The 13096-nt window shown below is 33.5% G+C and overlaps 1 protein-coding gene across 4 annotated transcripts in view; it reads left to right on the top strand.

The window, feature by feature from the left end:
* Positions 1–13096, top strand: part of RGS12 (regulator of G protein signaling 12) — an 86635-nt gene that overhangs the window by 67346 nt on the left and 6193 nt on the right. For 2 of the 4 annotated variants that reach the window (XM_082759026.1, XM_082759027.1), the window contains exons 14-17: positions 848–944; positions 2340–2419; positions 2927–3080; positions 5737–6354. In XM_082759026.1, the coding sequence (XP_082615152.1) occupies positions 848–944; positions 2340–2419; positions 2927–3080; positions 5737–6354 (949 nt within the window). Of the gene's footprint in view, positions 1–847; positions 945–2339; positions 2420–2926; positions 3081–4202; positions 5604–5736; positions 7908–13096 lie in introns of those variants that run through there. The other 2 variants (XM_082759028.1, XM_082759029.1) reach the window with 2 other exon arrangements.

The raw sequence follows: 13096 nt of genomic DNA, 5'->3' as shown, positions 1-13096 counted from the left end.
TTATAACCACATGTTGAGGTGAAAATGAATAGTAGTCATAAACATTGTGCTTAATAGTAACTACCTGAAAGCTTCAGTATGCATCTATGTTATAGTCTCAATCAGAATAAATCCAACATCCAAAATAATGGAACCTGAACATAGCTTCTTCCAGAGCTGGACTCTTCCATTTGTAAGCTGAGGAAAGTTGATTGAAATTAGTTAAGGCTGTCATCCCATTATCCTGAGAATCATGAAAGTTGCCTCAAATCCTTATACAGATTATAAGGATCTGTGGAAGCAGACTAACTCGTCCATGGCCAAACGCTCATCTAGCATTTCCTCTATTCTATTATGAGGAAATGTCAAGAAATAAGGAATAGCAAGTTAAATTTGTAGCATTTCTAGAATGCATTGGCTGAATCACACCATGTTTTCCAAAAACCTGAAAAATACATTGCTATTAAGATAATTTCATTTAATGGAATTATAAAATTAACAAAATACGCACAACTTAGAATAGAAAATAATCTCAAACTGCCTCTGAGAAATGTGATTTTCTAAGCATATACAGTAATAGTCCTAGACTAGTTGTGTGTGGATGATTTTGTCTCCTTGAATCTACTCCCCAGATACCATTCTCCTCATGTAAATGGGTTAAACTTATTGTAATCAAAGTAATTTAACACAAATGGACAAATGGAAAAAACATTTTTAGTAAGGCAGAAGGATTTATTGAGGCTACACTGAAACATAAAAATACTTTGCTCGTTTTTTTTTTTTTTTTTTTTCTTTTTGAAGTCAGATTGTAAATTTGTTCTGAAAACAGCTTTTTCTCTATTATATACAAACTGTGATCCGACTTTAGAATGGTGAGCAGGAACCACTTGATCTTGGTGTCCCTATATCTAATCTGGATGGTCAGCGGGTTGTTCTAGATGAAAAAGAGCCAACAAAGAGTAGAGGTAAGGTGGTATGAAAGCTTTTATTTATAATGTAAACTCAGTTTCAAAAACTGTGACTGGTTAGTTTCTTCTGTTGATATGTCACATGTAGCTTATATTATTTTTAAGTAAAAAGGAGTGAATTTTCTAAGGATTGAAGTTTAAATTTGTCTGTTGATGCCACGTTCTTTACTGTTGTAAGAAATTCTGCACAAGTAATATTTGAATACACAGTATTACTTTCACTCTTGGAACTACACACACGTTTAAGGACATACTGCGTACTGATAATAATGAGAAAAAAAAAAAGACAAATAACTCCTGTAAATTTGGCAATTAATTAAAAAGAAGCACTCTGTATGAGTAAAACAGCTGCAGTTTGTGTAGCACTGTTATGATATCCTCCATCTGTAACATAAGAAAGTAGCAGAGCTTACCTCTCCAGTTTAAAGCTATAATTTCTAGAGATGCTACTAAAAATGATATAATTTGTGATTTCCATGCACAGAAGGTTCAGTTTCATTGGCAGATATTACAGATACACAACACTTAACTTTAACAATAAAATTACATGTGGTTAAATTGAATTGATTTAGAGCAGAGATCTTCTTCAAGGAAGAAGAAGGAACTAGGAGAATAAATTTGAAGGTATTTATTGAAGAGAAGCAGACCTGTCATTTTTCTAGGAAACAAAATCAATTGTCATTTTGAAAAAAAAAGATATCAATCTAAATACTCTCAAAGATAACTAGTTTAGATATTATGAATACAATTGTAATCCAATGTGCTGCAGTTATTATAAGAGCATAAATCATAGAGGATCATTCCAGTACTAGGCTGTTTCTGTGACATTTCCCAGTAAAAAAAAAAAGGGCTATGATTATCTGTTTGAGACTCAGCCTTATGTTTGTATATGTGTTGTAGCCAAAGGCAATTTGAAAGAGCTGTTAGTTAACGTTCAAATAGACAAGGAGGATATGGCAGTGTCTAGAAAACAATTGATGCATAAAACAGATTGGAGAAAATTCAACTTGACCTTTCAACAGTGTCTTCTGTTGGATTTTCTTTGCTTGTTTAAATTGAGTTTTCTAACTTTGAGAAATACAAACTGAACAGTACATTGAGATTTGATTTGATCTAAATTAACAGAACAATAGGAGAACTTACATGAAACTTCAGAATCTTCAAACTTTAAAAATATTGCTAGTGTTAAAAAAAAAAAAAAAATAGAGGTGGAGGGAGGTTATGGTAGGTTTTGACTCAAAGATGTCAGCATTATCAACTATGATCACTATTTTCTGAGTATACCTTTGAAATTTTACAGCAAAATATATGTTTTGTGCATCATAGTCACTTAGATGTTACTTCTTTGGAAAATCATAAATTTGTAATTAAAGAAAGAATGTTTATGTTCAGTGTTTACAGATAAACAAAAAGGTGCATCAGTAAAACAGAGTGTAACTGTGACTACTTCAAGAAATCAAGTATCTACTACTGTAAGTCTTCTGCAGTGATTTTTGTCCCTTAGTTCATCTTTTGTTTCTTTCTGGAATTGTATACTTAAAGCTGCATTCATCCATAATTTTGAATCAGCCAAATTATGTAACTAGATTGATTATAGCTGTAATTCATTCATTATTTTTCCACTGTCAACAGCATATATATGTGAGAACTTGTCTTTGTGAGGCTCTTTCAATGTATTTATTTATTTATTTATTTTTGCATCTAATTGGCTTGTCTGTGTTCAAAAATAAGTTATTTTGAAATTCATAGACCCTTTCTGTAATGTGAATTCCTCAGAGTAAACAATATAATATTCTTTATACATTTTGGGGGAGATTTATGGCAAATGTTTTTGCAATAATCAAGATTAAACTAAAACGTTTGTTGTGGTGGTGTTGGAGAAACGTTTTAAAATAACTTTATTTATAACTTAGACTATATTATGTACACAATGATATAGTATAAATGTAAGTAGTACCTTAACTTTCCTTCTAATGCAGGGAGAGGGAAGAACTCTAGGAAAGTCTAATTCTATCAAAATGAAAGGCGAAAATGGAAAAAATGCTAGGGAAGTTCGACTGTCAAAAAGAGAAGACTCTATTGCAAAGATTGGGAAAAAAAAATGTCAGAAAATAAATTTGGATGAAGCAGAGGGTATGTGAACTTTATATAGTTTATGTAATAACATAAATAATCTTGGAAAAATTAGAATTGTATATCTGTGTAGGAAAAGGTGTCATGTATTTATTTAATAGTGCATTGTGAAAATCAGTCATGATCCTTGTATTTTTGTTTGATACTCTTCGAATTGTAAAGTTTTTGAAACTGAAAGTAGAATTTTAAGATTACATAAAAGCCAGATACAGTAATTTTGAAGTACCTAAAGATAGACATAGGTGTCTAGTGGGATTTTCAAAAGTGTAAAGTACCTAATTCCAAGTAAAATAAAAAGGAATTAGTTACTCAATTGCAGCTGAATATCCCATTTGATACCCCTTGCAACTTTACAAGCCATGTGAAAGTTCATCTTTCTGTCCACTTTTACGTAAAATTTTGTAACTCAGTGAAAGGTGTTCTGCACAATTGTGCAGAACTAATTTACTCAGGTAACCAACTTACTCAGGTAAGAGTTTTTGAAAATATTTTACTAAAGCCTATAATGGTCAGGGCAGTACAATCTGATGATGAATGTAGAGATGTGATGGGCAAGAGTAAAAGCTAAGCTGACAATCAGTAACTGCCCTGAAAAGGTGGTCACAAGTAATAGTGAGCAAAGTGGTTATTGGTCATCTTGTATATTCTGAGTCCTATTTTTACTTCCAGTTAAATCCTTAGAGTTTTGATGATAGTATCGAAAATTAACAAATAAGAGAATTTACTTTATTGTAGAAAGTTGTCTTTGGGAGACAGAAGAATAAAACTGATGTAGAAGTAGAAATCTTGGTATACCACCACTCTGTCCTAAGGCATTAATTTCCCCAGACCAAAAAAAAAATCAGAATATACCCACAAATTAAAATTTACTGCTGATATTAACTAATGTGCATATCCAGAGCCTGGTTATGCACAGTTATAGAGCAAATGAATGTTCATCTATAAGTAAATGTCCACTGACTGGAATTAAAAAAATGCCGTGACTAAAACTTTTATTGCAAAATAGATGTTTGTTAATGTAAATGTTATTGCAAAATGTTGGTGTGTTTTAAATTATATTCTGTTGCTTACTATTTTGTTAAATTGTTTTCCATATTTTAATATCTTCATTTTTCTTCCTAGGGCTGAGTAAAACATTAACATAATTTGAAAACTTCAGAATTCGTGGCTTTCACATTTTATTTTGAATTTTGTGAAATTTGTCTAAGTTTGGAAAATACTTACTGAGTGTTGTAGACTGTTTTTTAATGAAAAAAAAACAAAGAAAAAAAAACAACCCTGTTCTATGAAGTCTGAAATTTCAAAAAAGAACGTTTTTGTATGACACATTTCAGAAATGTTGCATGTTTTATTATGCATACCGCCATTTTGCAAAACTTTGGCAATAAGAAGCATTTTGAAGCTTCCATCTTGGCTACATTCAGATTATATGGCATTTGACAAAGCATGTTTAAGACTCATTTTTTACAAGTACATTGCAAAGCCTGCCAAATATGATTAGAAGATTATAAATGAGGTCATACAAATGCAAGCGTATGACTTTATATTACGCTAGGTTAACACTGATAATAATGTTCTGTGCTTTTTTGTAATGGCTTTTGCTTCAAACAGTATTTATAAGCTGGGTTGAAACTATTGATTTTAATTCATCTGTTGGAGATGGCGTTTCTAAGCATCTTTAATATTCTATAGTCTCAGTGCTTTTTTCTTGTAAAATTAGGACATGCAGAGACCCTATATTAAGAGTTACATATTTTTATATTTATATGATTGCTACCAAAGAGTTTGTCTATTGTTGCAATGCTTCTTTTTTGAGGAGTGGTATGATTCTTGGCTTATGACTGATAAGTTTCTTGTTGCCAAGTTTTGAGGCTTTCTAGAACAATGGTGATTTACTCTGGGTATTATTTATACATAGAAACATATTAAACCATTGGACATCATTGAGTATGTGATCAGAAAATCACTTCTAATTGTGTTAAAAACTCCATTAAAAAACCTTCCCCATCATTCTTACTAATGGGTCTTTTGACTATCTATATGCTACTGATTCATTGCAGTTCAGAGTAAAATGGGGTTACTTAAACCATCATCTGATCATGCTCTGTGATGATAATATACTGGATTAAAAAGACACCATGAATTGAATTTAAACTGTGATAAAATATTACTAAACTGAGAAGAAATCAGTATTAACAAGGAAGTTTGCAACATTTTGAATCTATGAATTTTCAAATGGCATGGCTATTTTTGAGTTAAGATGGGTAAAAACCATCCAGAATATAAAATGTGCACCCATTGTTAGTAAGACCAGAGCCTTGCTTTGTATAAAGAATTAAAAAATCTTGTATATGTACAGATTTATTAAATGCATAAAATAGGAAATAAAAATAGAAGATGTGTTCAAGGCTCAGTGAATTGCAGCTGTTCCAAACTGCAAAACTCTTACAATAGCAATCCTGATGGTCTTAATTATAGTGATGCTAGTGAACATTGCTGCAATTGAAAAAGTTCCTAATTAACATGGGATCTTATTTCAAGGCAGCATTGAAAGAATTGAAGATCTTCATGGAAAATAAATATGCTGAAAATTTACGTTTTAATGGCATTGCACTTTCTGACAAAAACTTGTCAATTTTGGGTTTTTCCCCAATAGAATTTTTTGAACTCATATCCAAAGCTCAAAGTAACAGAGCAGATGACCAACGTGGACTGCTAAGGAAAGAAGACCTTATTCTTCCTGACTTTCTTCGTTTACCACCCACTGGACCAGAACCATCCTCATCTACGCCAGCAGGTCCTAAAGGCCTCAACAAGCGAGTTTCAAAAAGTGATGGCAAGGATGGATGTACATCGCCAAATGGAAAACAGGAGTCCATACAAAACTATAATGAAAATTCAGTTAAGAAAATGGGTTACTCAGAAAATAAACATAAATCTGCTTTGACAGCACTCCACAGTCAGAAGACTTTCAGTGTTCCTTTTAATACTACATTGTCTCCAATTCCACATGCACACGAAAACAATGCAACAATATGGAAAAGGCAGTCAAGAGAGTTACAAGCTGAAGGCATACAGATGGTAGATGATGAGAATGTGGCAGACTTGACTCTTGTGGCTGAAGGAGATATTAGTAGCCCTAACAGCACTTTGCTACCACCGCCACCACCAACACCACCGTCAGACATCAGTAAACTCACAGAAGCCAACTATCCACCCCCAACTCCTTTTGCAGGTAATCAGGAAAAATCTGGATATCAAAGATCCAATTCAGGTATTTCTAGATTTTAATAGTCTTTCCTTTTATGTAAAATTACTTTTCCTTGGCACTGCTAATCAGTATTTGGCACCCATTAAAGCAAGGAAGAAAATTTTCTCTGCACCTTAAATTTTTTTTTAATTATTATTATTTTTTTACAAAACAAAGATTTTCATTGCCTTAGTCTGTGCTAACTGTAACATTTCTGGTTGCCTTTAAAAACATGCATTTATTTTGATTTTGCATGTGGTCAAAACTGGACACGTGCAGACAAACCTTTAAAATACATCCATATGCTCTAATTATATCATTCTTTAGTCTGGGAATAGAAAACAGGATATTGGCACTTTGAGTTGCATAACACCACTGCATTCCAGATTTTCTGATCCATTTATCATAATGAGATGCATGATTAGGGTAAAGAAGTTTAAATGCTTTATCAGGAACCCTAATTATGCATTGAAAATTGCAAGACTATTTATAATTAAAATTTGAAACGGATAAACCTTAATTTAAAAAAAAACAAAAAACAAAAAACAACAAACACCTCTAATAGATATTTGTGACTAAAAGTAAAAATTTAAAAGTTTTTTTTAACCCATACTTTGCTACCCAGAGAAATACTGTATCTATCACACTTGACCCCACAATAGCCACATGTGAATTAGCTCTTTCTATGAGATAATTTTAAAGAAAATATGTAACTTTTTTTAGGATGCAAGTTTCATGGTCTAGCAATATCACAGAGCAATATTAGCCTAAGGCTAAAGTATGACATTTCTTATAAACTTCTATAAACACGGACTCTAATAATAATTGCTATTACCAGAAACTAGTTTGAAGACGGTGGGTGTTGTGGCATTGACATTTTACAGTCATTGTACTGTGCATTTTAATGTAAAATAGAAGAAGAGGTATCTATGTGCTACATTTATTTTTGATGTTTCACAAACATATGGTGCCATAATTTGTATGATCACATTTCTTTGTGATGTGGGAATATACATTTTAATTATTTATCTTTTTACACAGAGTATTTGATACTGTTCTTTATCTGTATGGTTGATTTGTAAATACTTTGATTGTTGGATGCTTATAAATGGCAATGCAAATTATTTCATTCTCTTGGTATTTGAAAAACAAATCCCTTTGTTAGTAGTATTTGAGAAATGTTCTATAAGCGCTACTACTTAATTTCTGAAACTGAGTATTGGACAGACTTGTAACCAGTGCCTACAAATACAAAACCACAAAATGTACTTCAGACGTATTGATGTGTATATGCATAGATTTGTGTTGGTGTCTTTCTGGTAATGTGACAAGTGTACAACATAGGTATCAATTTGCATAGCTTTCAGTGAGAACTGTTAAAAAAACCATTTGCACTTAAAAAAAGAAAACTTCATGAATTTACAGTATTTTAATGCATGCCATACATTTCTGTGTAACCACTGAACTGTAGCTTTCCCTTTTCCCACTTTCTACTTTTTACTTTGTAGAAATCTTTGTGTAGTTTTCACATGTATTTTGTATCTTTGTTCTCTCAGGAGTAATAAATTCTAGACCTAGTTATGCAAACTGGTTTTAAGCTTTGATTTTCTTCATTATTGAAAAGCAGTTCTCTTAGTCCTGGGATTAAGAATTATGATTGAAATTGTCTTGTAATAACAAACAGATTAATTGATATGAACTAACAATTACCTTGAGACAAAGTTGACAAGCATAATATTTGTTAATAATCTAAATATCAAAGGTAAATGCTGTCTTGAGATGCCAGTAGGTCACATGTTAAATCCATAGCATTTACATGTGCACCAGAAGGCAGATGAGACAGGAGATTTCTTTTAAATGAGCTATCACAGGAACTCCTGAAAGGAGAGTCTTTTCTGTCTTTGGGTTCTTGGGCTAAACTTTATATTCATCACTTTTCTTCTTATTTTAAACTCAAGCAATTCATCCCTTGTCTTTGATAAATGAGCTGGTGATCTCAGTTCATTTGATGTGGAGTAACCAATATAACAACCTCTTGATTTGGTAGTCTCTGATTAAGAAATGAAGGGTTGGATGGGTGCTGGAGGCTGACCTACTCTTTTCATTCTTAGAAATGGGTCCTATATAACAGCACTGTGAAGCCGAATTAAAAAACAACAGAAAACCAACCAACCAACCAAAACAAACCAGCAAGAAGCTTGTGGTGCTGTTACCTAGGCCTCCTTTGTGTTCTGGGCACTGAAAATGACATTTTTTTCCAAAAGTCACTGTGTTCCCACATAGTTGTGGGCCTCCATGAAATAAAATGAAGCACTTGATGTCCTGTTGCAGTTCCCCTTTTAAAATCATTCAGCCTTTTACACACTAAATAACTAATATCCTATATATTGAATTATTTTAGAATTTCATTTATGGATTTGAATTTTTATGTTTTCCAACTGGTCTATTCTACTCTCACTGGTGATTGTGGTTTATTTTTTCTGTCACCTGTGAGAGAGCTTTAAGTAATCAAATGGAATAATTTTGCAAAATGAAAATCTTAATTTCTCTTAACTTTGTGACAATTTTTTTTTTTTAGAAGTAAAAAATTATGTAAAACACCTTTCTTCCTTTTGACAAACTTGATGCATACACTAACGCTATTTTACACTGTTCTCGCAGTACACTACCATTTTACAGGAACTGTAATCTACAAAAAAAACAACCCTGACTTTATTGAAAGTTTTCTATTTTCATGATTTCATGGAGATTGCATGGAAAGACTATTAAATGACATTTAGCATCACAATAAAGAATGCTGGAAACTATCTCCAGTCAATGATCAATTTTTAAAAGGACTAAATCATTAATAATGGTTGCTTTTTTAAGTGCTTTAATGGTTCTCTGTTCATAATCTCCTATCAGTAGAAAATGCATTTTTAATTGCTTTATTAAATTGAAGTCTTGGGAGAAAATGTAAAACAATGACCACATAATTTGAATTGGTCTACAACCTTGGTTTCAAATTGGTATAAGGGCATGCATGCTTACACTATACGTTGAGTTTTTATCTATTGGGTGTACATATGCTGGGAGGGTGTCAGGGTGATGAAGACTGGCCATACAAAGCAGCCCCTCGTGTGTAATCTTGTAGTGGAGCAACTTTCTGACCTCAGGCTGACGGAGCAAAGCCAAGTCAATTTCCAAATATTTCCCTGTAAGGGGAGACTCTTGAGGTGTTTTCATTTTTGAAGATCTAGAAGGCAAAATGAATGATGAAAACCAGCAAAATGAGGTTTGCAATGCAGAGAATAATTTTGCAAACACATCTTAACATTAAGTAAGTGAAACAAATATTACTCTAGTAATATTTAGCTATAGGGTATATATTAGCAAATCAGTTTGATATTTAGCTATAGGGTATATATTAGCAAATCAGTTTGCAACACAAGAATCATTACTGATTCTAGTTGTGTTACTCAGCAAGGGAAAATTTCTTGACTTTTAAACAAGCTTACTACTTCTGGCAAATTTCCCATTATAAAATTTGGGGCTTTCTGGATTGGAAAGTTAATTTTGAAATACTTCATGCTTCTACATATAATGCTGGTGGTATCCAGCTGTGGAAGAAATAATTATTGTGTGGTGTAATTGGCTTGAAGCAGAGCATTCGTTTTTGAAAGTGCTAAATTACTGATTTTATCTCGTTGGATTTATTAATTTTTAAATTGCATGGGATAACACTTTGTTGCCCTCCATGTCCATAAGTTTTTCCCTGGGGGTTAGGCATGTTCACTATCCGTGTGAAAAATAGGTGGCGTGGGAAGGGGCAGTTTTTCAACCCTTTGGTCCCCTTGGGGCCAGAGCCTTGCGCTGCGTTGTATATTCGGTGGTATTCCATGGGGCCAGCAATTTGTTTGCTCTGGTTGTGGACTCTCCTACTCTCTGGTTGTGGAATGCTCCTAGGTGGGCATTTTTTCTCGGCAGCAATTGGGCTTTTTCAGAAAGTATCATTTTATCTTTAAATAGGATAACTTGCAATGGTCAAGACACATGGATTATAGATTTCATTCCGTTGGTGTTCTTCTCTCTGTTATTTAAAAAAAACAAACAAACAAAAAACAAAAAACTTTTTTTTTTTTTTTTTTAAATGTAGGGTGAGAAATATACTTAGGATGAAATTTTAGTCAATGGAGTTATTGTCTACCAAATGAGAAAGTATTTTTTTTGAGTAGATATATAGATTGGGTGGAGCAATTCAACTGAATATAGAGTTTATTCAGAAATCCCTTTTCCAGGTACATAATGTCATTGGTTAAGAGAGAGAACCAGCTAGGGAAAATAAAGACATGGTGAACTCTATTTGGAATAATACTTGGATATGTAAGATAACAATATGGATATGTAAGAAAAGCATGAATGTAGACTATATAAACAGTTACTTAATTAGTTCTGAAGATGCTGCTTGTTTCTGAAATAGATGGGCAGCATTATCCTCAAAATAAACTTGCTTCCTTTCTTATTGGAGAGAAAGCTGAGAAGCAGATAGTGCCAGTGCGAGGATTTTTCGCTTTGAATGCTTGCACAGAAATAAAATGCTGTGTGGGCTCTCAGAGCCTGGGGCTGGCTATTGTTCCCAATGACAAAAAAATAAAATAAAATCCCAACTGCTCTTTATTGCTCACAGAAAGGGTGCAGGACATTGTAACCAAGGAACGGCAATCAGATGATAGCAGCTGTATTTCTGTGACTTTGGCTTTTTTGTCTACTAAACTTTTCAGCTTCAAGGGTAATGGATTCCAAGTGCAGTCAACTTTGGGATAGTTAAAGAGATTAAAAACTCACATATATCTTCAAAAAGGAGGCAAAATAAGCTTATTTTTGTAATAAATTCTTTAATACTTTATTTAACTTATATTTTGCATAACCCCTTAATTCACAGTAGCATATTTCAGAGACAATCCAGTGATGTTTCCTATGTAAATAAAAATAAGCACATAAATAAAAACATGAATAAATAAAACAGATGGAAGGGATTCTAGTTAAAAGATGTAAAATTAGTATAGATCATTATTACTAGCAAAGGCTGTTGTCCAGCAGTTAATTATATCCTTATTGGTTATGTGTAATCTTATAGAAGGTAATTGGATTTTGGAACAATATAAAGAAGTACTTAGGGATCCAGGAATGCTAAGGCCAGAATCTGTTAATCCCCTTTTAATCAGAGCATGATTAAAAGGGAGAATTACATGTACTACATTACAGATCAATAATAAACAAAGGAGAAGGAGAGCTATGTTAAGAGTAGACAACCGGGAAGCAAGGAAGGCCTTGAGGGATAACTATTTGAAAGCCAAGCTTATTTCAGTCAAACAGCAAGACACACGCTGTAGAGGGAATTAACAAATTACTTCACTGGTTGGATAAAGCATTAGAGAAGTTGCAACTTCTCTTTGAAACAATTGCACACAGGCTAAAATCAGATCTATTCAAAAGCACAACTTACATTTGGAGAGCGAAATGAATTTGGTAATTGTTCTTTAAATCTAACTGGTAGCCCTGCTAAACCACATTTTAGAATTTAATTGAAGAATAACATAATGGCAGATTAAATTAAAACTGATTCAAGTAGTTCAATCCACTATTTCCTACGAATCGTATTACCCTCAGCAATAATTAAACCTCCTGTTAAAAAGTTCTGATGGAAAAACAAAGTGAATGTTACCAATAAGCGCTGGAAGATCAAACTGAGGGACGAATATCTGTAGGCTAGTGCAGAGATGTTTTGTCATGTCTCGCTTGGAAAGCATTCCCTGACAATTATGTCAGCTTTAAGAGAGGAGGAACAGCAAAGTCAAGCACTTTGCCCAGTTATTGAGGGCATGTAGGAAATTTCGATCTGGATTGAAATTTCGAGCTTTTCTTTTTATTTCTTTTCGCATTGCCCCTGGCTTTTAAGTGATGCTGTGTGCAGTTCCCTACCACTGCTGCCATAGCCACTGCCCCAGCATCACTGGGTGCTTTGTGTCCTTTCTTAATTAGGCATATCCCTCATGAGCACATAATTACTGCACGTGAGCAAGAGCAGCAGCAGTCATACCAGCTCCCTCTTCTTTGTCATTCTCAGATTTTGGCTTTCCGAATAACATCTTGTTCTTCGGCTTTGCGAGTTCTTTTGAGATGAGGGCAAGGAAAGAATTTCTGTCCGTCACATGTTTCTAAACTTGATGCTGCAGAAGCGTTCCAGAACTTCCCAGGACACGAGGAAATAGGCTGGTAGTGCAGAGTATTGCCCCTTTGTGGGGTAATCCATTTCCTAGCTCGATGCCATCATAGTTTGAGTCAGATTTCAAGGCACCAGGCTTATGATGCAGTTGGTGTTTCATCATGCAAGTGAAATATTAAGTCAAATTACCTTTGAAAAGATTCAGCATAAACTGTAGTTAGGAACGTTTCATTAAATCCTCTTTTTCATTAGGGTTATGTCAATTAAGAGGTGAAAGGAGGCAAATTTTTGAAGGGTTTTTAACCTGCAGAATTCCAAATCTTAAACGTAAGGTATCCTTTTTCCCTTCTGAAGCACAAATCACCTAAGAAACTTAAAAAAATAAAAATGCTTACAGTGCTAACAATACATCAGTAAGTGTGCAAGTCACTGATCAACCGCTTAAAAAAATGCATGTCTGGGAAGCCTAACGAAGTGCCATTTCACAACAGTCTCTCACATTAAAGAATGCACCTGAATCTATGAATTTGGACTGGTCATTTGAAAATGACTGATTACATT

This window comes from Aythya marila (genome assembly GCF_965140915.1).
Source record: "Aythya marila genome assembly, chromosome: 4".
Taxonomy (NCBI): domain Eukaryota; kingdom Metazoa; phylum Chordata; class Aves; order Anseriformes; family Anatidae; genus Aythya; species Aythya marila.
Note: the sequence above shows the minus strand (reverse complement) of the source record. Positions and strands in the feature narration are given on the sequence as shown.